General features: G+C 44.2%; 1 protein-coding gene across 1 annotated transcript in view; it reads left to right on the top strand.

The window, feature by feature from the left end:
* The window catches only part of arfgef3 (ARFGEF family member 3), an 88,837-nt gene that overhangs the window by 25,496 nt on the left and 37,511 nt on the right, over positions 1-25,830 (top strand). Inside the window, exons 9-23 of the mRNA XM_079560398.1 lie at positions 144-248; positions 456-569; positions 1,083-1,329; positions 1,603-1,715; positions 1,790-1,922; positions 3,198-3,446; positions 4,840-5,102; positions 5,796-6,145; positions 11,895-12,061; positions 13,950-14,115; positions 16,955-17,062; positions 19,172-19,387; positions 20,743-20,853; positions 22,117-22,267; positions 23,101-23,424. Coding sequence (XP_079416524.1) covers positions 144-248; positions 456-569; positions 1,083-1,329; positions 1,603-1,715; positions 1,790-1,922; positions 3,198-3,446; positions 4,840-5,102; positions 5,796-6,145; positions 11,895-12,061; positions 13,950-14,115; positions 16,955-17,062; positions 19,172-19,387; positions 20,743-20,853; positions 22,117-22,267; positions 23,101-23,424 — 2,817 coding nt within the window. The remainder of the gene's footprint in view (positions 1-143; positions 249-455; positions 570-1,082; positions 1,330-1,602; positions 1,716-1,789; positions 1,923-3,197; positions 3,447-4,839; positions 5,103-5,795; positions 6,146-11,894; positions 12,062-13,949; positions 14,116-16,954; positions 17,063-19,171; positions 19,388-20,742; positions 20,854-22,116; positions 22,268-23,100; positions 23,425-25,830) is intronic.

The following is a 25,830-nucleotide window of genomic DNA, read 5'->3' on the forward strand; positions in this document are numbered from 1 at the left end:
CGTTCCATAAGGCTATACCTTTAACTTAAAGAATAACGATTGACTGTTATGGCAGTTATTGGGTGAATGTTCCACAGTGTGACTTTAATTTAGTGGAGAGCAAAAGGGCAACAAGCTGTAACGTTGACTAATCCTGTGCTCAGTGTGAACCCGCTGCTGCAGCTGCTCTACCTGGAGTGTGTCCTGTCCATGCTCAGCAGCTGCCCTCCCACAATGCACCTGTCCAGAGGCTTCACCGACCTCGTGTGGTAAGAGCACACTGTGACACGTACGTCCACCCACAATTCAAAGGGACAGTGCTGTTTTCCAATGTTATTACGTTGCTCCCTCGTGAAAAACATGCCTGGAGTACGCAATACTAATATTTCATCACTTTCATCACGATGCGCTCGACTGGAAAGTGAAAGTCGTAGGAATAGGAATATTTAACATTTGTTCCGTTTGTTCCCACACAGGAAGCAGTTGTGTCCATCTCTCGTGGCCATAATGGGGAATCCTGTCAATGACAAAACCATCACCTCTCATCACGGCCACATGGGGGCGCTAGAGAGAGAAAAGCTCACTTTAGGTAACTGGAATTTTGGAGAAAACCGGCTCTAAGGTTTAGCAACGTCTGCACATGCACCCTGTGTATATTCCTCCTGTCTCCCACAAAGGAAATGACTATATTTGGAGTACAGCGTCATCACTGCCCCTCCCACTCTTTAAGTGACGTCAATATTTGTGTATGAATACGATGTTGTCGTTACTTCTGAACAAAACAGTTTCAAATAAGCACCGTAAAGGGAGAGTTTGGTCTATTTTTTACTCTGACATTAAAACTGTGATGTTCAGGAGAAGACGATGTCAAAATCTCAACTTTGACCACTGCGTGAAAACTTCAAACAGATATACATGTATGTTATGCATGTGTATAGGAAACTACTTTATCAGCTCCTGCAGACTCCAAACTAACAGTGAATGTAAACAGCTGATGACACCTCCCTCTCCTCTCCTCTCCTCTCCTCTCCTCTCCTCTCCTCTCCTCTCCTCTCCTCTCCTCTCCTCTCCTCTCCTCTCCTCTCCTCTCCTCTCCTCTCCTCAGTGGGCCTGGAGCTGGACTCGTCTATGGCCGCCGTCTCGGACCAGGGCAGGGGGTCGGGCTGCTCCTCCAGCGCCCCCTCCATCGCGGCGCCGGTGGTGCGCACCGTGTGCTACATCGCGGCCGAGCTGGTGCGCCTGGTCAGCTGCGTGGAGTCCATGAAGCCTGTGCTGCAGTCGCTCTACCACAGGATCCTGCTGTACCCGCCGCCCCAGCACCGCACTGAGGCCATCCGCATCATGAAGGAGGTGGGCCATTCAACGCTCCAGACTAGGGCTGGGGACTGTTAAAATTTTTTTACAATACCAGTGCTTTAACGATACCGATACCTGAACAATACTGTTTTTCGATACCTATGTTAAAATGCTCTGGGATTGGATCAAGACTCTGGGTCCAGCAGGAGACCCGCTGAGGACCTGAGGTTCAAAGAGCTGAGAGGGTTCATACAACACTAGCATGTCAGAGATGTACTTTGGTGCTGGGTACCTGATTAACTTGTAATGTTTTTCTGGTGTCTGCAGATTTTGGGCAGTCCTCAGCGTCTGTTCGATCTGGCCGGGCCATGTGTGGTGGAGCCGGAAACCAGGAAGAGGTCCTTCTCCAAGAGGAAGTCCCACCTGGACCTGCTGAAGCTGTGAGGCTCAGACCAGAGGGCAAGGGGGGGCGTGGAGGGGGTGTCGGTATCACACTTGTTACCCTGTGTTTCAGGGTGATGGACGGGATGAGTGAGGCCTGTTTGAGGGGGGGTATGGAGGCCTGCTACTCCTCAGTGTCCTGCGCCTGCGCTCTGCTGGGAGCACTGGAGGAGCTGTCCCAGGGCAAGGGCATCCAGCCGGAGCAGGTACGGTTCACGTCAACCGCAACTAGCAATCAAATCAAATTCACTTTATTTATCCACTAGGAACTTCATTTGCAGATGAAGTGCTAGTACGCGCCCGATAAAAACAGTACATCCACAGACATACAACACAATCAACATGTGCAATAATAAATACATTAGAAACAGTAGTGGGCCTTTGATAGACCAGGGTCCACACAGTCATTCAGCAGGCGGATGGAGGTAGGGAGGAAAGTGGAGGTCGCCCGCTTTGTCCCCAGAGGAGGGACCCGAACCTGCGCCCTGACGGCAACAGGTCGTAGTGAGAGTGTAGAGTATGTGAGGAGTCTGTGGAGATCTGGGTTCCTTCCCTCAGAACTCTCTAGTCATAGATGCTACTGAGTGAGTCCTGCTCCTGACTGATGATTTTATTGCTGATTTAGATTATTTTATTGAGCATGTTGCGGTGGGTGAGAGTGAGTGAACCAAACCAGACAGTGATGTTGAATGTAAGGATGGATTTAATGAAACATTTGTAGAAAGAGGCGAGAATGGATGGGTGGACTTGGAGTTTGCGGAGTTTACGGAGAAAAAAGAGATGTTGTTGAGAAAAAATGTGTTCAGCATTGAGTTTGAATGTGAGTTTATGGTCGATTATGGAACCCAGGTATTTGTATGAATGAACCTTTTCAATTATTTCGTTGTTGACAGTGAGTGAGGGAGAGCTGGAGTGGCCATGCTGGAAGTTGATGGTCATGTCTTTGGTCTTGGATACATTTAAATCCAGACAGTTTTCCCTACACCACCGTGAGAATGTGTCCAGTTCAATTTGATTTGATGCGACAATTTACAGTTTTCCTGCTTCTGTTCATGATGCACAAAGCAAAGAAGCTCCATATCAAACATGAAAGAGAGTTTGTTTAGCTGGCTTTAAATTAGGGATTGGGTGGTGTTTTAGATGTATTGTAACCAAAGAGTTCCTGGTCGATCCAATTTAGTTGATTACGTCTTCAAAGAGCGTCTTCTTATAGCCAGACCTGTGTCTTTTTTCATAAGAAAAGTGTTAAGTATGAAATAAATACACAGGGTGGCTATAAGAACATATTAGATCCTGGTCTGACTGGAAAGTGCTACACCCAGAGCAGGAGCTGAAACAGTCCATCTGAACGTATCCCAGCCCCAGTTCTAGTCCTTAGTACTGAAACAGCACTAAGAACTACAAAAGGTTCCGACGGTGCAAAAGCAGCTACTTTCTATCTAAATGAAGGTATGTTTCATCGGCGTAAATGCTGTGTTCAGGCGCGGCTCCTCCTGCGGCGCCTGGACGACCTCAGAGAGGGAACAGAGTCCACACGAGAGTCCATGGAGATCAACGAGGCCGACTTCCGCTGGCAGAGACATGTGCTGTCGGCCCAACCACACCCCTGGCACCCCAGCTCGGAGCCCAGTCCTGACATCAGCATCAGCATCACCACAGAGACCGGTCATACCACACTGGACCTGCCGGGGGCGCTGGAGAACACCACTCCTGAGGAGTGTGGGGAGGAGGTACAGACCAGGGGAGGGGTACGGGCAGAAACAATTATTTTGATTTAAAGGTACATTATGCTACTTTTCATGTGAAAAAAAAGTTGATATTTGTGTGTATTTCAACTTTTAGTGACCCAGTGGCTGCATGAGTGGTCAGCATGGTGCCTTTACTTTCCATCACAGTGGTCTCTAGGACGCTCCAGGATCAATCCTGAAGCATCATAGGGGCTACCAGGGCAGAAAGCAAAAGCGCTTAGTCCTGGAGCGTTGTAGAGATCACTGTGATAGAAAGTTAAGATGCCATGCAGCCGCTGGGTCACTACAAGGTCCAATATGCACAAATATGAACCTTTTTTTTCCACATGAAAAGTTGCATAATGCACCTTTAAGGGTGGGAAAAGATTTGTTGAATAATGCAACATTAGATTGAACCACCCTCTACTTTTCCACGCACACTTCCCTAACCCCCAGATTCCACATTCTCCGTGCTTCTCTATGTTGAACGTTCAGAAACATTCCACATCGTCCACTCCGCTCCGAGGGGCCTACGTCGCATCTCCGCCACTCCGCCTCGCCACGATAAAAATACGGATCAACCCTATTTTCAGGTCCGTCTGCGCCCCGTCAACTCCAGCCGGATCAAGCTCCACAGTTCAGACCGCACCAAACGGGAAAGAGAACGACAACAATATCCGTATTTTCAAAGTAAAGACCCTCCGAGCTTTGTTTTAACGAAAATGTCACTATTTCACACAAAGTGACCTCCATAATTCCCTCTGGGGAGTTTGATATCACAAAAACAATCACACGACCCGATTAAGCTTCTGTTGCTTTCATTCACGTAACTTTTTTTTCTGCCTCTCTCTCCCTCGCGCATGAGGGGGGCACAGGCTTCATGCTTCAACGCGGTATAGCTCGCATGCTCATAAATAGTTGTTTATTATTTTATTGGGAGTTTTATTTCTCAAAGTCGTTGCTTTGTGCGTGCTCCTCGTGGAGCTGGAGCACTGGCGGAGAGGACCGGGGCGGACTGAAGTGGAGACAGTGGGCGTTGATGTCGCAGCCGTTCGGAGTCGGGCCGGAGCGGAGTGGAGCTGAGCGCACAGGCGGATGATGTGGAATCCCGGGGTTACTCGTGCTCTAAGACAGGTGCCTCCAACCTTTTTTACCCGGCAAATGACTTTACGCAACAAAAACAAAAACATCCTCCACTTATTCTTCGAAGACACTTGTGCAAATATGCGAGTTCACCCAGGAGAGTTTGCAAAGATGATATTTTTAAGAAAACTCTTTTATTATACTATATTGATCCAAATGTTTGCAGATTGTCTGCAGGATGTTGAAAACTTAAAGATATTGATGTTTTCTTTCTTCTGATAAACTTAATGGTCTTCTATCATTTCCTCCTTAGGTCCGTATCCCATCCCCAGTGTCCTGCCTGAGTCAGGATGAGGAGACCAGGAGGGACCCGACCCCTCGGCTGGATCTCAACAGAACAGGGGAGGACAGAGGGATGGAGGGGGAGAGGCCTGTGGGGGTGGTGGTCCCTCCAGATGTGCTGCAGAGAAGCCATGGCTTGGTCTATCCTGACATCACCAACTTTCTGTCTGTGGAGTCCAGAGCCCGCTCACACCACGGGACAGGGTCAGCCAGATACAGTGAGAGCAACTTCAGGTACAAACTACGTACCCTTAACACAAAACATTGTAAAAAGTATTGTCTCTTCTACTTGAAAGCACCTTTACATTTATATTCACTTTTATGAATTTATGAATTTTAGCGGTCTTTCTCCTCACTTGTAAATCTGTCTTTTGTAACGCTGTCTCCTCTCTTGTAGCACTGTGTCCTCTCTTGTAACACTTTCTCTTCTCTCTTGTAACACTCTGTCCTCTCTTGTAACACTTTCTCTTCTCTCTTGTAACACTCTGTCCTCTCTTGTAACACTTTCTCTCCTCTCGTGTAACGCTGTCTCCTCTCGTGTAATGCTGTCTCATCTCGTGTAACGCTGTCTCCTCTTGTGTAACTCTCTGTCCTCTCTTGTAACACTCTGTCCTGTCTTGTAACACTCTGTCCTGTCTTGTTACACTCTGTCCTCTCTTGTAACACTTTGTCCTGTCTTGTAACACTTTCCTCTCTTGTTATACTCTGTCCTCTCTTGTAACACTTTCTCTTCTCTCTTGTAATGCTCTGTCCTCTCTTGTTACACTTTGTCCTCTCTTGTAACACTCTGTCCTGTCTTGTTACACTCTGTCCTCTCTTGTAACACTTTGTCCTCTCTTGTAACACTCTGTCCTGTCTTGTAACACTCTGTCCTGTCTTGTTACACTCTGTCCTCTCGTGTAACGCTGTTTCCTCTTGTGTTCTCAGTATTGAGGAGCAGGACCTGTCCCGCACTGAGCTGGACTCTTGTGACCAGTACTCCATGGCTGCAGAGAAAGATTCCGGCCGCTCAGACGTCTCTGACATCGGATCAGATAACGTGTCTCTGGCTGATGAGGAACAGACCCCACGGGACTGTCCCGGACACCGCTCCCTCCGCACCGCCGCGCTTTCCCTCAAACTGCTGCGGAACCAGGAAGCCGACCAGCAAAGCGCGCGCCTCTTCCTGCAGTCCCTGAGCGGCCTGCTGCCCCGCCTGCTGGGGCTCGCCGCGGCCGCAGAGGTGGACCAGAGCCTGCAGAACTTCTCCTCTACCTTCTGCTCTGGCCTCCAGGCAGGTAAGAACATGGAATATGCCGTGTCGTCTTGCATCGTGTAGGGTAGATTAAACTAAATGTATGGAACTTTGTGGTATCATGATTTTTTGGGCCTAGTGCTAGTTTTGTTTTACTTTAATACTGTGGATAACAGCATCCTGTCCCATTGGATTCCTTTGGGACTAGCAAAACAAAACTAAATCAATATTGAAGAAGTTGGACAAAATACTGGTACATAATCATTGACAACACGTTGAAACATACTCTGTAAATACTACACTAGAGGAGAATGGCTTAACTAAACTTAACTAAACTTGTTTGGATATGTTGTGAAGTGTGGTTTTATTTTTACAGTAACTAAAAAAAAGCCCCCTGTGGACAAAATTTGAAAATTGTTTTGCTATGTGTCCATGTTAAATAAAGAAATAAAATCAAATAAGAAATGGAGAAAAGTCATAGGCAAGTTAGTTCATATTGCTATACACTCTTGTCTCTTCTTCAGTAAATGTTGTGTTAAAAGCATGGCGGGTGGTGCTGTAGGCACTATATTTACTCAGCTGCAAAATGTGCTCGGGTCTACTACCACCGAAGACTGATGACGTTAGCTCGCAGTCTGATTGGTTGTTTTTCTCCCTAGCGCGGAAGTGTATGTCCGAGCTAATTTAACAGCTATTAAAGCAGTACTCCTGCCCCTAGAGGCTATAAGCGCAACTGCAGGTGTCGTAGCAAGTTGGGATTTTTTTACTTATTAATTGACCTGAGAGTAAATACTACACTGACAGAAAAGACAAAGGGACTCCCACATGTACAAAATGCTGATGGGATTATTATTAATGATGGAGCATGGAAGGATATGTGTGGGATCAACCAAAAAGGTATCAATAGCATTATGGAAAGAATTTGACTTGAAAATTAAAATTAGATATTTCAGAACCCCTCTAATAATCTCTAAATTTTATAAAAACATGTCACCGTTATGTTGTGGCAAAGTGGCTGATCACACACACATACTCTGGGACTGCCCGGTGCTTTTTAAGTATTGGCAGGACATTCAACAGGCGATAGAAAATATCTTGACTGTCAAGATCCCAAAGGACCCAATGTTCTTTCTTCTTAGAACTATACCTGAAAATATCCATGATAAAGACCAACAGTACATACTCCGCATCCTTTTGCTGATCGCGCAGAAGATGATCACTGTTAATTGGAGGAAACCTTCTCCTCCAACAACGACAGAATGGACACAGAGACTTAAACAAGTCTACATAATGGAACAGTTGACCGCAAAACTACATTATTTGAAAATGTGAATGTGAAACCCTCTGTCAAAGTTGTATTTAGACATAAGATTCATAGTTCATTTAAATAAACTTGAAGTTCAAAAAAAGAAAAGACAAAGGGACAGAGTGATATTGTACATTCAATTACAAAATGGAGATTTTCACTCAAACTTGGCTGTAAATACCATTAAAAGTGACGCTAGCCCACAGTTAGCGTTGCCCGTCAGCCTGTTCTTATTCGTGATTCTATTAGTGTGTATTGGTTGCTCCAGTCTGGTGGCAGTCAAGTTGCAATCTCCCGATGTGCATGATGCGTCTCTTATTGGGATGTTGTTCTTCCCAGGGGTGGCCACAATGACATAAGCAATAAACCTGTCAGTGTGGCCACGCCTTCCGCCCAGTGTTGGTTAGTGGAGAAGTGCCAACATCCTACTCTGTGTGTAGTGAGTGTGACAGGCTTGTTTTTGTTTTGTTTTAATGTGCTTGTTTAAAGAGGGGGTATTATGCTTTTTTCAGCCACATAGCACCAGTCTATATCACACTACAATGATGACGAAACCTTCCGTTGGTCTGTCAATGCAGTATATTAGAATAACTGCCTTGTATAAAATTGCTCTTTCAAAATGGCGGTAGCAAATGACTTGAAATAGGCCCCTGTCTCTTTAAAAACCTCTGACCCTTTGCGACACGCCCCCTCCACACGCTGTCTGTGGCATCACAACAACACTGCGCTCGTTGTCTCAACAGTATTGAAACTACGATCGGTGCATTTTAATTTTTATTGTTGGAAAGGACCTACTGTTTATCACTTTGTGAACAATGGCCACACAGGATATTATTTGGAGACGAACCTTCCACACCGGACGCTTGGAAGGGGCTCTTGCCTGAAAAATAACTGCTGTTTGGAGGCTATCTCTTTGCATCTGCCATGCCCTATGGATCTCTAACTATACCCCCATGGACTACACCAGGATCTGCAGGAGCCCATACGACTCAAAAGACGGACATTATCTGTGCAGGTGGACAATGGTTTTTCGAGGTTACCCGTTAGCTTGTTATAATCGACTACAGCTCATTGTTGATGAAAAGTCTGCAATAAACCACAAATGTGTAAAGCCAGGCTCATTGTGTGATCATCGTAAAGGCTGCTTCAAGTAGTTGCCTGCTTTATTGACGTTATTTGTGCATAATATGCTGCCTGTTTGTAATGAATGTTGTGAAGGTGAAGGTTGTTAGCTTGTTGCGGCTAATAGTGCCTTAGCTCCGGGAGAAAACCACTCGGCTACGACTCACTGTAGATGAAATGTGAGCAATAAACTACAAAATCAACAAGCCCGGCTCAGTGTGTGATCATCATAAAGGCTGCTTCAAGCAGTTGCCTGTTTTAGTGACGTTTTCAATGCATAATATGCTGCTTGTATTCAGTGAATTTTCCCGTTAGCTTGTCGCGGCTAGCTTGTTAACTCCGGGAGAAAACCACTCGGCTATGACCCATTGTAGATGAAATGTGAGCAATAAACTTCCAAATCAACAAGCCTGGCTCCGTGTGTGATCATTGTTAAACGGTTCTTTATGTGTGTGGTGGTTTTATTGACTTTATTTGTGCATATTTCTCGTTTTCACGTGATGACTCGAGGTTTAGCTTAGCATTAGCTTTCTCCGGAGGCTCTGTGCATCATCAAGGCCCAGCGCAGAACCAGACACTGAAATAAGTGTTCTTGTCACCGGTTTTAATCCTGGGTGTTTAGGTAACAGAAACACTGATGTGTGTCTTTGTAAAAGTCTGCTGTGGCTCCGGTTCACAACACATGAAGCTAATCCTCCATGATGACTCTGTTTACATCTTAGGGCTAGACACTGCGGGGAGGGGGTTCTGCTGAGGGACAGTGGTTGGTTACTCGGCTGGTGACGAAAGGTCGGAGGCGTATCCTGGAGGTCGAGGGCGTTTCCTGAAGGAATCAGGCGTTTTATCCCTAAAATGGCCGCCATCAGAGTTTCTACAGATTACTCGAAAATACGTGAATGTGCCAAGGCAACACTTCAGGCATGGTTTTAATGAGGGAATGACTTAATAACATAATGTAAAGCTTGAAAAAGTCGATTTTGCGTAATACCCCCCCCTTTAATTTAATTGGTTCTCTTAAATTGATAATATAAAATAATATTTGTAAGAAAAATAATTACGTTCAATAACATAATGTAGGCCTAGGTCAGATACTAGAACAAAAATATATATTTCTTATATTTATTCTACAACAAAAATATATATTTATTATATATATTTCATTATATACCGTTATAGTTAAACAACTATGTAAATTGGTGGTTAAGAACCAAATTACTCTGGTAAAGAATTATACAATCAAAATAGCTGTTAAATTAGCTAAGACATACACTTAAGTTTAAAACAACCAATCAGACTGCTAGCTAGCGTCATCAACCTTCGCCGGCAGTCGGCCCCAGCACATTATGGAGCCGAGTAAATATGGTACCTAACGTGCCATATCATTTCCTTTTTTTCTTCTGTTTATTATTTTCAGACGCACTTCCAGTGCCCTCTGGTGGTAGCATTTGACAACACATGTTGGCCTTTAGGAATGCATGGAAGCATAAATGCAGTGACAGTAAAACGCGTGGAACGCACGGATCTATTTACATACGAAATGGGAGCATAAATGAGCCTTTAGGCACCTCATCAGCATACATGTGTCACACTATTGTTAAAGCAGTACTAAGTAACTCGTGCCCCTAGAGGCCATAAGCACCACTGCAGGTGTCGTAGCATGTTGCGTTTTTTTTTTCTCATTAATTGTCTTGGAGAGTAAATACTATGCTGACAGAAAAGACAAAGGGACAGAGGGATGTTGTACATCCAATTACACAATGTTAGCTTTGCCCGTTAGCCTGTTAGCTTCTTCTTTGTGATTCCATTAGTGTATTGGTGACTCCGACCCGGTGACAGTCAAGTTGCAATCGTGGTTTTCTGGCCAGAGACACCAGGGGGCGATGAAAGACCCCCAATCATCCCATTAACATTTGTATTACCCTCAGAAGGACTACGGAAAGGATTTATTAAGTTTAGTTACTTAGTACTGCTTTAAAGGAGAAGTGCTCACTAACACAGATTTAGACAGATTTGTGAAATTTGAGAGAAATTGGTCTATTGTGTTTATTGAAAATGTGAGGTCAAACTCATGGGAGCAAAAACAAAAATGTTGTGTTATGTATATGTTCAGTGTACAATAGAAAAGCTATTTCCTTTGCATTACAATTACAATATTGCATTACCTTTTAAGGGTGTTTGCATATTACTTACTTCACTTACTTGTTGCTAGTAACATAAAAGAGGACAGCAATAGATTTCAAAAGTACTTTATATTTTGGGAAACAGGTATGTTTTAACATGTTCAAATAGCAGTAATGGTGTAAAGTAGTCTCGATACACTACGGTTGTACAGTGCAGGTGTAGTCACTGCATCCGTCTCCGTCTGGACTTTTAATGCAGTGTTTTCCCCCGAGGCATATCCCATAATCCATCAGTACGAGTTGCCAGCCTGTGGGAGTGTTTACCTGCGCTCAGTCAAATTACAGATCAGATTAAACCGCACGCTCGACTGGCCTAATGAAATTGCTGTGGAAAACCCCCCCAGGCCACTTCTGATGCAGAATAATGCGGCTCTCTGATCACAATTTAGCAAACATGTCTTACAGGTTGTGCTCACGCTCTAGAATGTGCTGGTAACTAGTCAGTTAGCCACCTCCCACTCTGACAAATGCCTTGGAACACCGCTCCAAGTGGTAATTACAGCATGTGAATTCGAAGATGTACAGAGAGCTCCCAATTTGGATATGAGATGAAGACGGCAATGGCGCCCCCGGTGGAAGAGCGCAGCGAATGATAAAAATTTAAAAACCACTGCAGCACTGAAGCAAACTTGTGAACTAGTGTGGAGAAACATTTGTCTAACGTTAGCATCTAGTTAGCCAACTGTTGTAGCATTCATAGGAATAAAAAGGAGAAGCGGCGCTCGATCCTAACGTATGAGGACAGTTAGCAAGGTGGCTAGTGAGGGAGACGGCGTCTCATCTACTCGCATTTGGCGGGTTGGCGGGTGCTTTTGTCAAGCCCTGGTCTTTTGTTCAGTATTTTTGACTTGATAAATCATTATGTGAAATTTCATGTAAAACATAGAATTGTCTGAATGACCCCAAACCTTTGAACGATAGTGTAGATAATGTAATACTCTATTTGGTTCAAACATCAAACTGACTTTGGCTTTGCATCACCAAACTTTTATTGAGATGTCATTGACACAAAATCAGCACTTAGGGAAACAATAGCGATTAAAATAGCACATTGTTAAAAGTGAAAGACACCAGGACACGTCCCACAGTCCCTCAGCCGCCCCACCAAAGAGCTGTCTTAGATCAGCACTAATGAGGTTGTTTCTGCATGAGTCTCAGATCACACAGACCTGGTGTTGTTGCAGGAGGGATCCACTCCCCGGGCCTGGAGGCGGGAGACTCTCTGAGCTGCCAGTCGCTCATGAACGCAGACGGACTGTACCTGGTGTCCTACTACGCTCTGCTGCTCAACCTGAAGCTGCTGTGTGCGGACCACTACAGGAGGAGGACGCTCAGCCCCACGCCCAGCCTGGTCAGTGCTACACACACGGGCGCTACTGCCCACAGCGAGGACAACGTCAAGGGTTTGATACTTACACCATGTGGTACTAAAGCATTACAGGGCGACCGATATGGGTTTTTCTCCGATTTTTATTGGCTGATGCCAATATGCACAGCAGATTTCTCTTATGTCAGCTCAGATTTACCAAAAAAAAAAGTTTCTATAACTTTATTAACACATTGAGTGCCACGCTGTTTTGGGGGTTTAGCTGGAGAGTGCCAGCGATCCAGACCATTTTTCATGATATTTGTTGCACCACAGCATATTTTATGTTATAGCTAGGGACACATGCTATGGCTCGTTTGAAAGGTGAGACTCTAAGCTCTCCGTAGGTGAAAACATTCATAATTCTACGTGCCTCGGTTCTTGAGAAATCTAAGCTAAACAGAGGCTAGTTTTGATCAAAATCACTGTTTTCTTTCTAAAAACGTCTTTTATGAAACACTCTCCTTTCTGATTAACTCTACAGACACTAACGTTATGGGAAGAGACAAATGCCTAAAAATCTCAGTTTCAAATCAATTTTAAATATCAACATTGTTGACACGTTTTGAAACACCGCGTGCGATCGTTTTTTATGGCGTGTGTTCTGGATTGAAGACTTTAACAGGATGTTTCTCAGCCGTCCTTGGACTGATTTCAACCATTTAAAAACTCCGAGAAATGTTAAAATCTCAACTGTTTCGATCTGTCCATGGCAAGCCACTCTGCTTTGTCAAACGCGCTCCAGAGAGCGAGAGAGAGAGGTCTGCTTTACAGCTTCGCTGCGCAACACCACATCCCCCATCGGACAAAAAAATAAAATATTTATGAAATGTCCAGATGTGACTTTTCACAAGTTTTTGATCGTCATTTATTTCACCTATGTTCATCACAGACCTACAGTACATCTGCATAATTGAGACTTAAAGGGACTATACGGAGTTTAAAAATGTTAAAACTAAGTATTTTCATCCCCTCACATGTTCCAGCCATGTCCTTATGTGTAGAATGAGCCTAGACCACTGGGACTGCCTCTAAAATCCTGCACTATTACTCAAAAAGGTGTTAATTCGGGTCCGAAGTGCCGTCATGCACGAGCTTAATATAGAAGGTGCAGTTACTCATATGACCTGAGGTGGCAGTAGTGAGTATAAAGTGGCTAACTTGCATCTAGCCCCTTTAAGAACATCCTTTTTGGTGCCAAGCATTGATATTTTACATGTTTTATATATTTTTTGAAACAATGTGTCCATAAGGATAAGACACTATGGGCCTGATCTTGTGTTTCTAAACGCAGACTATGGCGGAACATTTTGTGCTTAGTAGGAGCGCACTTTGAGATCTTCCCACTCCAGACTCAGCACATTTAAGTGGGAAGTACGTGGGGTGGAGAAACACTCATGGCCAGTGGTGATGTTATGTACAAGAGCATTTTTCCTCCAACCAGACTCCGCGACGTACCCCCAGGGGAAGCTACATGCAGTACCTAGCTTACCACCACCAAGTATGGAGTCAATGTCAAACTATTTACAGTTTAATTAATGTATGACTAGCTTATTCAAAAACTAAACAAGATCCAAAATCCATTCTGAAAAAGTCTTTGTTTCTTATGTGTCAACAAAATAAAACTATGCATTTAAATCTGGGTCTATCCATTATTTACATTTCGCCGCAGAAAATATTGGCAATTTTTACCATTTTTTTATTCATTTGTGTCAGTGATGTTCGGCAGAAGCTTCAAGCTGATTTCTCTAAATACATTTTTCCCTGTTCCCCGCAGCGTCGATTCTTCTGTGTTTCTGTGTCTCTTATGGGAAACGTTCCTCCTGACGTTCACCTCCGTCCTAAACTCTGTGAACGCCTGTGTTTTGCGCAGAAAGAGTTTGTGCGGGGGATCCAGTCCAGTGGGGTGCTGGTGGTGCTGTCCCAGGCCTGGATCGAGGAGCTCTATCAGCAGGTGTTAGAGCGCAACCTACTGGGCGAGGCGGGCTACTACGGCTCACCGGAGGACCACTGCCCGCCGCTCATCACCATGCTCATGGGTACTGGCTTCCCCTTTTTATTTAAAGCTCACAGCGGCTCTGGTCTTCATATTAGCAGTAAGGGCTATTTTAATTTTCTATGTTGGTCTTAACAACTTTTTCCATTTCTGACGTGTAACAGTTTTTTATCTCATCTACGAGACAATAAAATCCAGGAACTACTACAGGTTTATTTCTGTTCAACTTAAAATGTGAAGCTATCATATGACATAGACTCATTACATGCAAAGTGACATATGTCAAGCCTTTATTTGTTATAATTCTGATGATTATGGCTTACAGTCCATTTTCAAAATATTCTAATTTGATGAGATCTTTAATTTGGAGTTTTTACAAGCTGAGCCATAATAATCACAATTACAACAAAGAAAGGCTATACACTTATCATGTAATGAGTCTATCATATATTAACTTCACAGTCTAAAGGGAGTATATGGAGTTTAAAAATCTTAAAACTAAGTATTTTCCTCCCCCTACATGTTCCAGTCATGTCCTAATGTGTAGAATGAGCTCAGACCTGTTCACCACAACTGCCTCTAAAAAACTCACTCAGAAAGGTGTTACTTCGGGTCCAAAGTGCTGTATGCACGAGCTTGATTTGATTAGATTTATTTGAGCAATTATTTAAATCATGTACATTATTATATTTACATTTGTGTCACTTGAAACCAAAGAAAATAATAACTCAAAGGGAGTAGGCCGAAACAAGAAAGCTTATAAGTGCCTACCCCATATTCAAGATACTTTAATGCATGTCAGGATCATTTGTAAGAGATTACAAACAGTAGAAATGTAAGATAAACATTATTGAAGCGCATGTGTCCAGCAGCAGGCAAAATTTACATAACATTATAATACCTGTGTTGCCCAGGCACAGACACAGCCGGAGCGTGCGTGTGCCTGTTTAAAGGTTCTATATCATGCAAAATCGACTTTTGGGAGCTTTTAGCCATGTTGTTATGCTACTTCCTTATCAAAAATACCCCCAGAGTGTTTTTTGGCTTCATTCATGCAGTTCTCAGCAATCCTCCTGAATCCTGCTCTCTGAGCAGCTGCTCCGCCCTCTGCTGGAAAACCACTGAGTTGTGACACTCTGACATAAAAAACGTCAAACAGGAAGAGCACAACTTCTGTAATGTAATGCCTTACGGCCTAACTTTAATTTATAAAACAGCTTTAAATAAAATAAAATAATAATTATTATTTAGAAAAATAAAATAAAAAAAGGAAGGCTTCCTGATCAGGGCTGAAAACAAACGCACCCCTGAGCGTCTGAACAGATGTCATGTTTGCACTGAAGGATGTGAAGAAGGAGCTCTTTCTAACCTACTCTGGACACACCTGTTCTTTATTCTTACCTAACGATAATGTCGCGGAGAAAAGTGCGTTTGGCTACGAGAGGTGCAGGACTTTTTTCAACCTTCCTAAAGAAGAGGACACTCACCAGAAGTTGGAATTTCTTTCCTGGATTCAGTGACTATCACCAAAATAGTGTTTTTCTGTGACTGTCTCTGATGGATGTTTGGTGAATCTTCACCAGAATCAAAGTGGATTCACTTTTATAACCAACGCGAGTCCCCAATGTGATAGAGAGGCCAGGACAGAGCAGGGAGTTAGCCATAAGCGTGTGTGTTAGCTTGTGTGTTAGCGTATGTGTTAGCTTGTGTGTTAGCCATTTATGAAGCTGTGTTGCAGATGTCAGCTCCTTATAAATGTATTGTGAAGTAACTTCACTTATTGCTGTGATATTTCTATTTATTTTACTGCTAATAATGCATGGGTAGATCCGCTCGGAGAGAGGGGGCGGAGTTAACTGAATTGAAGTGTCTTGTTTTCCGCGTTTGGAAAATACCCCCAGAAAATACTTATATTTCTCACAAAAAATAGTGCTCCATAGCGGCAGAGGTACAATATATCATATACATGCCTATACTTTACTTTGGGATGGCTAAAATAGCATGAAACAGATCCTTTAAATAAAATTAATTTGCATTTTTTTTTTTTGTCTCTCATATTATGGACATACTCCCACTACTCTGTGAGTTTACCCATCAATGATTTACAGTTATGTTGTTGCAGATTTCAACAGTACAATTGTTTATATAAAGATTGCAGTTACGCGTAAGACCTGAGGTGGCAGTAGTGAGCATAAAATGACCAACTTGCATCGACTCTCTTTAAGTTGAATTACAGAAATTAATGCACTTTTTAAGGATTTTCTAATTTTGCAAGTTTCACCTGTAGGATAGCAAATAAACATAAGTATAATTAGGATACAAAACTAAAAAACACCCCCTGAAACAACCTGCATTAGCATTAGCTAACTCTCTAATTAGGCCCACCAGTAAACAGATATTACAGTTAGGAACATAAATATACATCTAAATATACTCACACATTGGAAAGACACATATAAAATGATGGCCAAGCCTCGTGTAGAACTGAACTCATGAAGGCCGAGGCTGCGGCGTGGTCTACCTGGAGGGTGCATTTACTACTAGGTGCCACAAGGGGGCTCATTCTACAAACCTACTATCTTTCCAACAAGGTCCGTATCATTTTTGTCAACGAAGGCGATGAGGGAATCATTTAGTTGACGATAACGTAACGGTGATGAGTTAACAATAGCTCCTTGACTGAAACATAACGAGACGTTTCCGTGTTTTTGCTGACGAGACGAGAATGTTAGAAAGTGGTTTGTGAGACATTCACAATCGAGGCCTGAGCGCGGAGCCGGAGAACAGACTATGGCGTGCTGCGAGAGGCCCCGCTTATGCATGCACGCAGCTCCCTTTTCTTTTGAGGATATTTTGTTAATGACCTGGTCTTGTGTTGTCAGATATCGATGGGCTGGGCAGCAGTGCTATCGGCGGTCAGCTGATCAGGAGGTCGTCGCAGCACTCTCCTCTGGGCTCGGACAGGAACACCAGCGACTCGGCCATGGCAGGTCAGTGTGGATAAACCTGTCAATCACTGGAAAGCTGTATGATCATATTTACAGGGAGATGGTTTTTCCGTTTCCGACACGTTTCACCATATGTGAACATGTTATTCCTCTTTTGAAAGCTAGGAGGCTACACTGGCAATAACTAGGGCTGGATTAAGGACCTCACTTTCCAAATACGTGCTGGGTTAATGTTGATTCTTCCAGAGTTCTGAATGTAAAGGAATTATGGAACCAAGGTCAGATGTTATGGCCGTTTAGCATGACCCAATACGATTAATAGTGATTTGACGGTGGTTTAAAGGCCCTATACCTGATGTTTTGATTCCAAACAATGAAAGAGGAGGTCACTAAGGTGCAGAGCCTCCTCAGTGAGTGTATTTATAAGCTGCTGTGGACATTAGCATTACCCGCATTAGCATTAGCAAATGTGTTGCAATTAGCCGATTTATTTATTATGGAATCATGAAAGGACTACAGTAGAGATCGATTTATCGGCCGGCCAATATATTGAGCCGATATTTGGGGATTTGACAATATCGGCTATCGGCCAATCTAGTGACCATAAAAGCCGATATCTCTGGAAGCAAACATGATAGAGACTTCCCTAGGCCTCAGGGGAACAGAGAAACATTGCGATGAATATTGGTTAGCTACAAGTGTCACTAAACCTCAGTCTATATGTCACTTTGAAACACACAACCTGAATAATTCAATTTAACCTAGGGCTGGGCGATTTTGAAAAAAAATAAAAATCATGCTTATTTTCCCCATGTTGATCGATTTCGATTTTCGATTTGTTTGGTTTTTTTGTTCAAAAGAAAAAAACAATAAATGTGGTCTTTCCTGGACGAGTCTGTAAACAGATGTGGCGACCAAACTGAAAACTGCAGCTAATTCATCAGCAGAAACAAACTCCACACTTCTAGTGTCACAGTACAGCATCCCCTCACAACAACACACAAACATCTGCAAAGGAGACGCACGAAAGTGAAATGTTTGAAAAATGTCAGAAGCAACATCATGGAGTGAAGCGCTAACAATTTAACATGCACATAACATGTTTGTAAAAAAGTCGATCAAACTTACAATTCACTGTTTGAAGTCCAGCTAATCCACCGCTGCAGCTTCAAAACAAATCCACATGGTCCAAATAGCGATTGATAATTTTCCTCTTCAAAGGTTTAAACTCTTGCTCCCCGTGAGCGTCCTGCTCCTCTGGCAGCTCCCCGCGTGTTTTCGCTTTGCCCTTTAGACGAGTTAACGCAACTTTGTAGCTGATATACAGGTAAAATCACCAGGTCCCCTCCACTTTATGCCACATGCGCCGTCCTGTGCTTCCTGTTTGTTTGGGCCAAGTGTTTCCCTGGGATTGATCTGACAGGTGCAGCAGCATTACGCCGTCCATATTTTTTCCACAGTGCAACTGGACTGGTCAATAGAAGAATTCTCCAAAAATCGGCCGACTGATATACTACAGACAAGGGGCCTTACAGCATGTCCCAATATGATGGATAAAGATGCCTTTAGACTGTGATTCCTCTGTCATACAAATATTTCTACAGTTTTGGTTCATTTACACCAAATATGTCCCGACTTCCAGCCGTTCTCATGTGTTTGAGTCTTGCATGTGCAAAGTGACCTATTTCTCACATGGTGAAGTGGTGAGTCAGTGAAATAAATAACCTTATTCTGAAAATCAAGCAATCATTTGTTTCCAAGTGAAGGTTTATGTGTTAACCAGCCCAATATGTGTGTTTTATGCCTAAACCTAAACATCAGCAGTCACTCCATACTTGGAGAACCAGTGCTGCTCTAATACCTTCCTCTGCTCACATTTCAGAGTTTAAGTAAGTGTCATTACTGTGGGGCCCCTGGAGGCGTGTCCTGTAAGGTCCCACCCTGCACCTCTGTGATTGAGGCCCCCTCCCGGAGAGATTTAAAGAGTAGATTTAATTAAACTGAAGAAAGTCAAGATTAAAAACTTTCACATGAATAACTTCTGAGTTCAGTCCTGATCTCGGGGAAAGTTCCGAAACATCTGACGCAGTGGGGTTTGGCCAAAGAAATTAACCCGGGTTCTATGAAAGTGCCTCTCTGTTTTCCCCTCAGGCTCAGTGTTCGCGCGCTTCCTCCTGACCGGCGTGTGGAGAAACCTGATGGAGGTGCTGTCCACCCCCCTGACCGGGCGCATGGCGGGCAGCTCCCGGGGCCTGGCCTTCATCCTGGGCACCGAGGGCAGAGAGGAGCACAGCCAGCGGGCCAGAGACGCCATCTGCCTGAGCCTGGACGGGCTGAGGAGGGCGGCCGCGCTCAGCTGCGCTCTCGGTACAGTGATGTGCGAGTGTGAGATGACGGTGCTGGTCCCGTGGGGGGGGTTTGCGCTTCGGTCAACAGCTGAGGTCACAAAGAGTGTCCCTTAACAGAATAAACTGAAAAGGAAGGACTGAATAGTTAAATTTTCAACAAGGAACATCTTAGACTCAGTGGTTTTAACACAAAAAATATAACAGTAGGTTGACGCGCTGTTTTTTTAATGACAAGCTAAAAATGGCTCTTTGGTAGGGCTGGGTACCGTTAGATTTTTTTAATTACTGGTACTTAAACAATTCTTGGTTTTCGATACTGATACCTGAACGATATCGATACCCATACTAAAATATTTGTCGTCTAGAACCAGAAAACAGAACAAAAACGTGTGGAAGATCAGCACATTTACAATATCGAGTTCTTCTCCAATGTTAAGAAAATGGGAAAAATGGGGGGAATAGGGAAAATATTAGTTAAAAAGAATGAGGGCAACAGTGTCTCGGTGGCCGTGCTTCACACCCAGAAGGTCCCGGGTTCGATTCCCACCTGGACGGGGCCTTTCTGTGTGGAGTTTGCATGTTCTCGTGTCTGCGTAGGCTTCCTCCAGGTACTCCGGTTTCCCCTCCAACTAAAACACGTACAATAGGTGTTAAAGATAAAAACATTTACCCTCACTTTTGGGAAGATGGATTCTGAATAGTGACTCTGCATCCAGAGTTATGGGGCGGGAGGCGACTTCTCGGCCTGAAAACTCTGAGGGCCGACTGAAGTAGAAAGGTATTATTATTATTATTATACACTGAACAGAAATGCACACGCAACACCTTTGTTTTTGCTCTCGTTTTTCATGAAGTGAACTCAAAGACCTCAGACAAACACAGTAGACCCACTTTTCTCAAATATGCTTAGCAAGATGCTGATTAGACGCATGGATATTGCAAAGGTGCCTTAGGCTGTCTACAATAAAAGGACACTGACATTGCAGCTCATTTCCTTCATAGAGTTTTAGTGCAAAGTTGCCTGTTGTGTCCAGTCTACTTTTGAAGATCGATTGAATGTTTGCAAATGGAACATACACAATTCCTTTTGAGTCTAATAAGTGGTATTAAAATTACATTGAAAAACATTAGATTTGACTTGGCTCCCTGTAGAACGTCTGTTTCATTTCTTCGTTATTTCATTGAGCAAAACATTATGAACAAATTCTCTTTTTCAGCGTTGGCCTGAAGGTACTCAGAGTGCAGTTAAAGGGATGTGGAAAACAAAACACACCATAAATAATGAGCTATACCGGGACAGTTGTTAATGTATTTAATAAAACTCTTGATGAACAGTACCCAGGTAACGTTGACTGTCCCCTCTATGTGTGTCAGGAGTGGCTGCCAACTGTGCCTCAGCCCTGGCCCAGATGGCTGCAGCCTCATGTGTGCAGGAGGAGCGGGAGGACAAGGAGCAGCTGGAGACCGGGGACGCCATCGCACAAGGTACTCCACTGACACCTAGTGGACAAGGTTGTTACTAGCTTGCCTCATGTCTTAAGGCCTATTCATACTCCACAAGACGCGAGAACTTTGTTCTCGCACCCAGAGCTGCGAGAATAAAATGACGTCATTTTGTTCTCGCAGCTCCTGTTCGGCAGGTCTGGCTGACGCATCAGCTCAGCAGAACTATTTCGGCAGGGCTGCGAGAACTCTGGCTGTGATTGGCTGGATTTTTAGTGGGCGGGGTTATTTTAGCGGAAGCGGGAAGCGAGAATCCAATGTTTACGTCTTAACACCGGTGCGGAAAACGGAGACAACATGGATAGTTTTGCGGCACCGCTCGCGGCAGTAAAATACTTCGTTGAAGGATTACAAGGACATGCACATGGCAACAAAGTCCTGGGGAGAAACACGCGGACGTTTTGGGCGAGGACGAAGAGGAAACAGAAGAGCCTGGCGCTGCCTGCGTGAAAGAGGCGAGTGATTAAGAAAAAAAAAAGTGGTTCAGGCTTGTGGACGGAGGAATACCAAGCTTGTACATCTGAGACCCTTTCATTAAACACCGGGAAACATCACCAACATGTTCAGTGAAGGTTCTTGGATGGACAAAACCTGTACTGAGAGCTACACAGATGTGAAACTATTAGATATTATAAGACTTGTTCTTCTCCTCTGCTCCGTTTCATTCATACCGTGTTGGCTTGGCGGTTTTATTGTGATTGCACAACATCACTTTTGAATGAAATAAATAAAATGAAATGAAATGAAACAACATGGTTTTACTGAGTGACACGGAGGTGAGCTTTTAACGTGAACCTTTTTCTAACATAATAAACCAGCGTGAGATGTGGCTAAACATGAAGTCAATCTTCAAAATGTTTTCAATATCGTGACTGATACATTTTATAATAGTTTGAAGTCAAATGGCTTGTTTTATTTCGGTCATTCCTTGTTTGTTTTGGCTGCGGAAAAAGGGGGCGTGGCAGTTCGGCAGAAACACGTCTTGTGGAGTATGAAATGTCAGAGCTCAGACGAACTTTGTTCTTGTTCTTTTTGCCTCAAGAACAAGAACAAAGTTCTCGCGTCTTGTGGAGTATGTAGAGGCCTTTAACCATGAGTATCTAAATCAAGTCACTGATCAGATAGTGTGTTATTGTACATGTATGTGTGTTATTGTACATGTATGTGGTGTATAGTTATTGCTGCAGTAATAACTAATGTGGATCCGTAATAAAGATAAGATAGAGATGGTGTGTGTGTGTTCAGTGAAGCAGCGTGTGGAGCAGCGTTTGGAGCAGATGAGCCGTCCTCCTGGTGTCCGCCTCCACACGGCCCATGTGCTGTGCATGGAGGCCATCCTCACCGTGGGGCTGGAGATGGGCAGCCACAACCACGACTGTTGGACGCACATCTTCAGGTCTGAGCTCATGTTGCGCTTAAGGCGAGAAATGGCAGGTGAACAGGGGAAAATAAATAAATAAATGTACAGATATCAAATTGAAGCTTTTGCTGAACATTACTGATATAAATAGGAGAAAAAAATTGTATTGTAAGTTTTCAGTCATTTAATGTTTTCATAGAAACATTTTGTGCATTGAAATAGCTAAAGTTACCAATATTTTCAGCGACGTTTTATTTTGTTGACATATTAGTAACATTTTTATTAGTAGTATTAGTGGCCATACCGCCCTTGCCCTACCTGATCCCATCAAGTGGAAAAAAAAACTGCAGTCCAAGAATAAGTCTGTAGGAGCGACTAAAGTGGATATTTTGTTGCACAAGTGAAAAAAAAAATGTGATCCCTCATGGACAAAATATTATAAAATAGCATTGTATGGGGCGAGTTTTGTAATTTTTATACTCTGACATGAAAACTAAGATGTTAGGCAGGAAAACTAACAAAAAATCTCCACATCGACTATTGCGTTAAAAATCATTACTTTCACCTGCCGTGTCTCACCTTAAAATTACAGCATAAAAATAAAGATGTGGAGAGAAAGATTAGGTCCAGGTACTCATATTTTGCCAAAGTAGAAAAGGCTTTATTAATGGGCCAGAAACATTAAAAACACCAACGCGTGTCGGCTTGCGGCTTCATCAGGGTGACACCCTTGCAAGCACCATTTTTTGCTGGATACCAGAAGCTCCCTGTTCTAATTTCTGATAAAAACAAAGATGTTTCATATTTCTGGAGCACTTAGAAGCAAAATCAAACAATGGACGAATAAAATGCTTGTTCCTGCTGTGCAGAGTGACGGAGTACATCAGCTCCCTGGAGCACAGCCACTTCAGTGACGGCTCGTCCCAGCCGCCTTCCTCCCTCACAACCATCACGCAGCACCAGCAGCACGCCCCCCACACCTCGACCGTGGACCAGGGCCTGGAGCCCAGCACTGAGCCAGCCCCCGAGGCATCCGAGCTGGGCCTCAGCCAGCCCGTCATCCAGCCCCTGTCCATCCAGGAGCTTCTGCGGGAGGGCGTCCGAGGCAGAGGGCTGGAGCTGCGAGGGGGCAGTCTGCTGAGTGGGAGCAGCGCGGCCAAGGCTGTGTGCACGCTGTCTACGCAGGCCGACAGGTGAGACCTGGGAGTGTCCGCACAGGCCGACAGGTGAGACCTGAGAGTGTCCGCACAGGCCGACAGGTGAGGCCTGGGAGTGTCCGCATAGGCCGACAGGTGAGAGCTGGGAGTGTCCGCATAGGCCGCCAGGTGAGGGCTGGGAGTGTCCGCACAGGACGACAGGTGAGACCTGGGAGTGTCCGCACAGGCCGACAGGTGAGGCCTGGGAGTGTCCGCATAGGCCGACAGGTGAGAGCTGGGAGTGTCCGCATAGGCCGCCAGGTGAGGGCTGGGAGTGTCCGCACAGGCCGACAGGCGAGAGCTGGGAGTGTCCGCATAGGCCCGCCAGGTAAGGGCTGGGAGTGTCCGCATAGGCCGCCAGGTGAGGGCTGGGAGTGTCCGCATAGGCCCGCCAGGTAAGGGCTGGGAGTGTCCGCATAGGCCGACAGGTAAGGGCTGGGAGTGTCCGCATAGGCCGCCAGGTGAGGGCTGGGAGTGTCCGCATAGGCCAACAGGTGAGGCCTGGGAGTGTCCGCATAGGCCAACAGGTGAGGCCTGGGAGTGTCCGCATAGGCCAACAGGTGAGGCCTGGGAGTGTCCGCATAGGCCGACAGGTGAGGCCTGGGAGTGTCCGCAAGGGCCGACAGGTGAGGGCTGGGAGTGTCCGCAAAGGCCGCCAGGTGAGGGCTGGGAGTGTCCGCATTGGCCGCCAGGTGAGGGCTGGGAGTGTCCACAGGAGCCGAAGGGTGAGGCCTGGGAGTATCCACAGGGGCCGCCAGGTGAGGGCTGGGAGTGTCCACAGGGGCCGACAGGTGAGGGCTGGGAGTGTTCGCACAGGCCGACCGGTGAGGACTGGAGATATGGGGTTCATGCCACATTTAGGATCAGCTTTTGAAACACTGAATGAACATATCATGCATAGTTGTGGCTTGTGTATAAACCTGCTCTTGGGAGTCTGCATACTGATACTGTATGTTTTGTTATCTGAAACAATCTCTGTTAGGAAAAGGCAACTTAATGCGCAAAGTCTGTTTTTTTAAGCATCTCATATCTTGCTAAGACCGCCTTCCACTTGCAGCTGGGAGAATAAACCATTCTAAAAGTAGAAGGCAATAGATGAAATACACACACATCAAGCTTTGTTGACATACTGGATCAAAAAGGGAACAACAAATTGGAAAACGATCTGCGCAGCCCGGTAGCTCAGCACACCAGCCATAGCAGTCATAGCCTGTTTTATTTCGTTCATTTTAATTCGTCACAAAGTTTTATTATCATGAAATTAGAAAATAGTTGTGTGTGCCCATATGAAGTTCTTATCAGGTTGGTTTCCCCTGTTTGAGCCTTAAAAATCTAGGTGACATGTCAGGAGATGTGGGTGAATAAAAGGATACCGCTAACAACAGCATCAAAAATCAATCAATTTCAATTTTAAAAAAAAGCCCCTTCCCTATGTTTCATACAGCATCTAGTAAATCCTGCACCCATATCATAGCATACCCATTTTATGCAATTTTCCTTTGAATGCAGTATGCTGGGTTCAGCCACAAGAGGGCAGCAGTCAGTCAGCCTCCTATCTGTTCAAGTGGCTTAAAAGAAGGTCATCTGAGAGAACGCTGGTGCAACAGGCCGTCGCGATGAAGTGATGAATTGGTCAGGGCCCCAGTGTATAAAGTCATCGTCTCCCGTTACACGCAGTACGCTACACAGTAAACACGCACAGAGCTTATCCGCAGATCCACTCTTATATAAGTTTGCTCTGATCTTTGCAGCAGATGGAGTGGGCACAGCCTGGGGCCAAAGCTTCAGAAATACAGCCGTATGCCTGGGCCTGAACGACATTTAGAATATATTATTGCTCATGGTCTTTTTTTTATTTGCCAGGTTTAAATTTTGTTTATCTAAAGTACCATTCAAAAGCTTGGACACACTTTGTATGGATGGGCTTTTCTTTAGCTTCAACACTATTTCCATTGTGTGATTCTCATTCAAGACGTTAAACAATGAACAAACACATGGGAAACGGGTGAAATAACTCTAAAAATAACTATATATAATTATATTTTAAATTATTTATTATTCTAGGCATTTTCTCAATGAAAAGTCTGTGAAGACAAAACTATTTCTGTGACGACATCGTGAAGCTCAGTTAGAAAATGTCAGAAGTGCAAAGCGGTAATTAAAACAAAATTCCATATGAGTTCATTCATGAATGAACGACTTCAGTGAGACTCCAATACAATGGAAAAAGTCTTGAAATAAAAGATTAAACTAGTCTCTAAACTTTTGACCGCTACTGTATTAGTTACAAAGATGTTGGATCTTGTTAAGGTTTTGAATAAGCTGTTTTTTAAGTGGGATCTTAAAAAACACTTCCGCTTTTTTGTTTGAGTTCAAAACTCAATTATATATTTAATTCCTCTG

The sequence above is a fragment of the Gobius niger genome (assembly GCF_951799975.1).
Source record: "Gobius niger genome assembly, chromosome: 7".
Taxonomy (NCBI): Eukaryota; Metazoa; Chordata; class Actinopteri; order Gobiiformes; family Gobiidae; genus Gobius; species Gobius niger.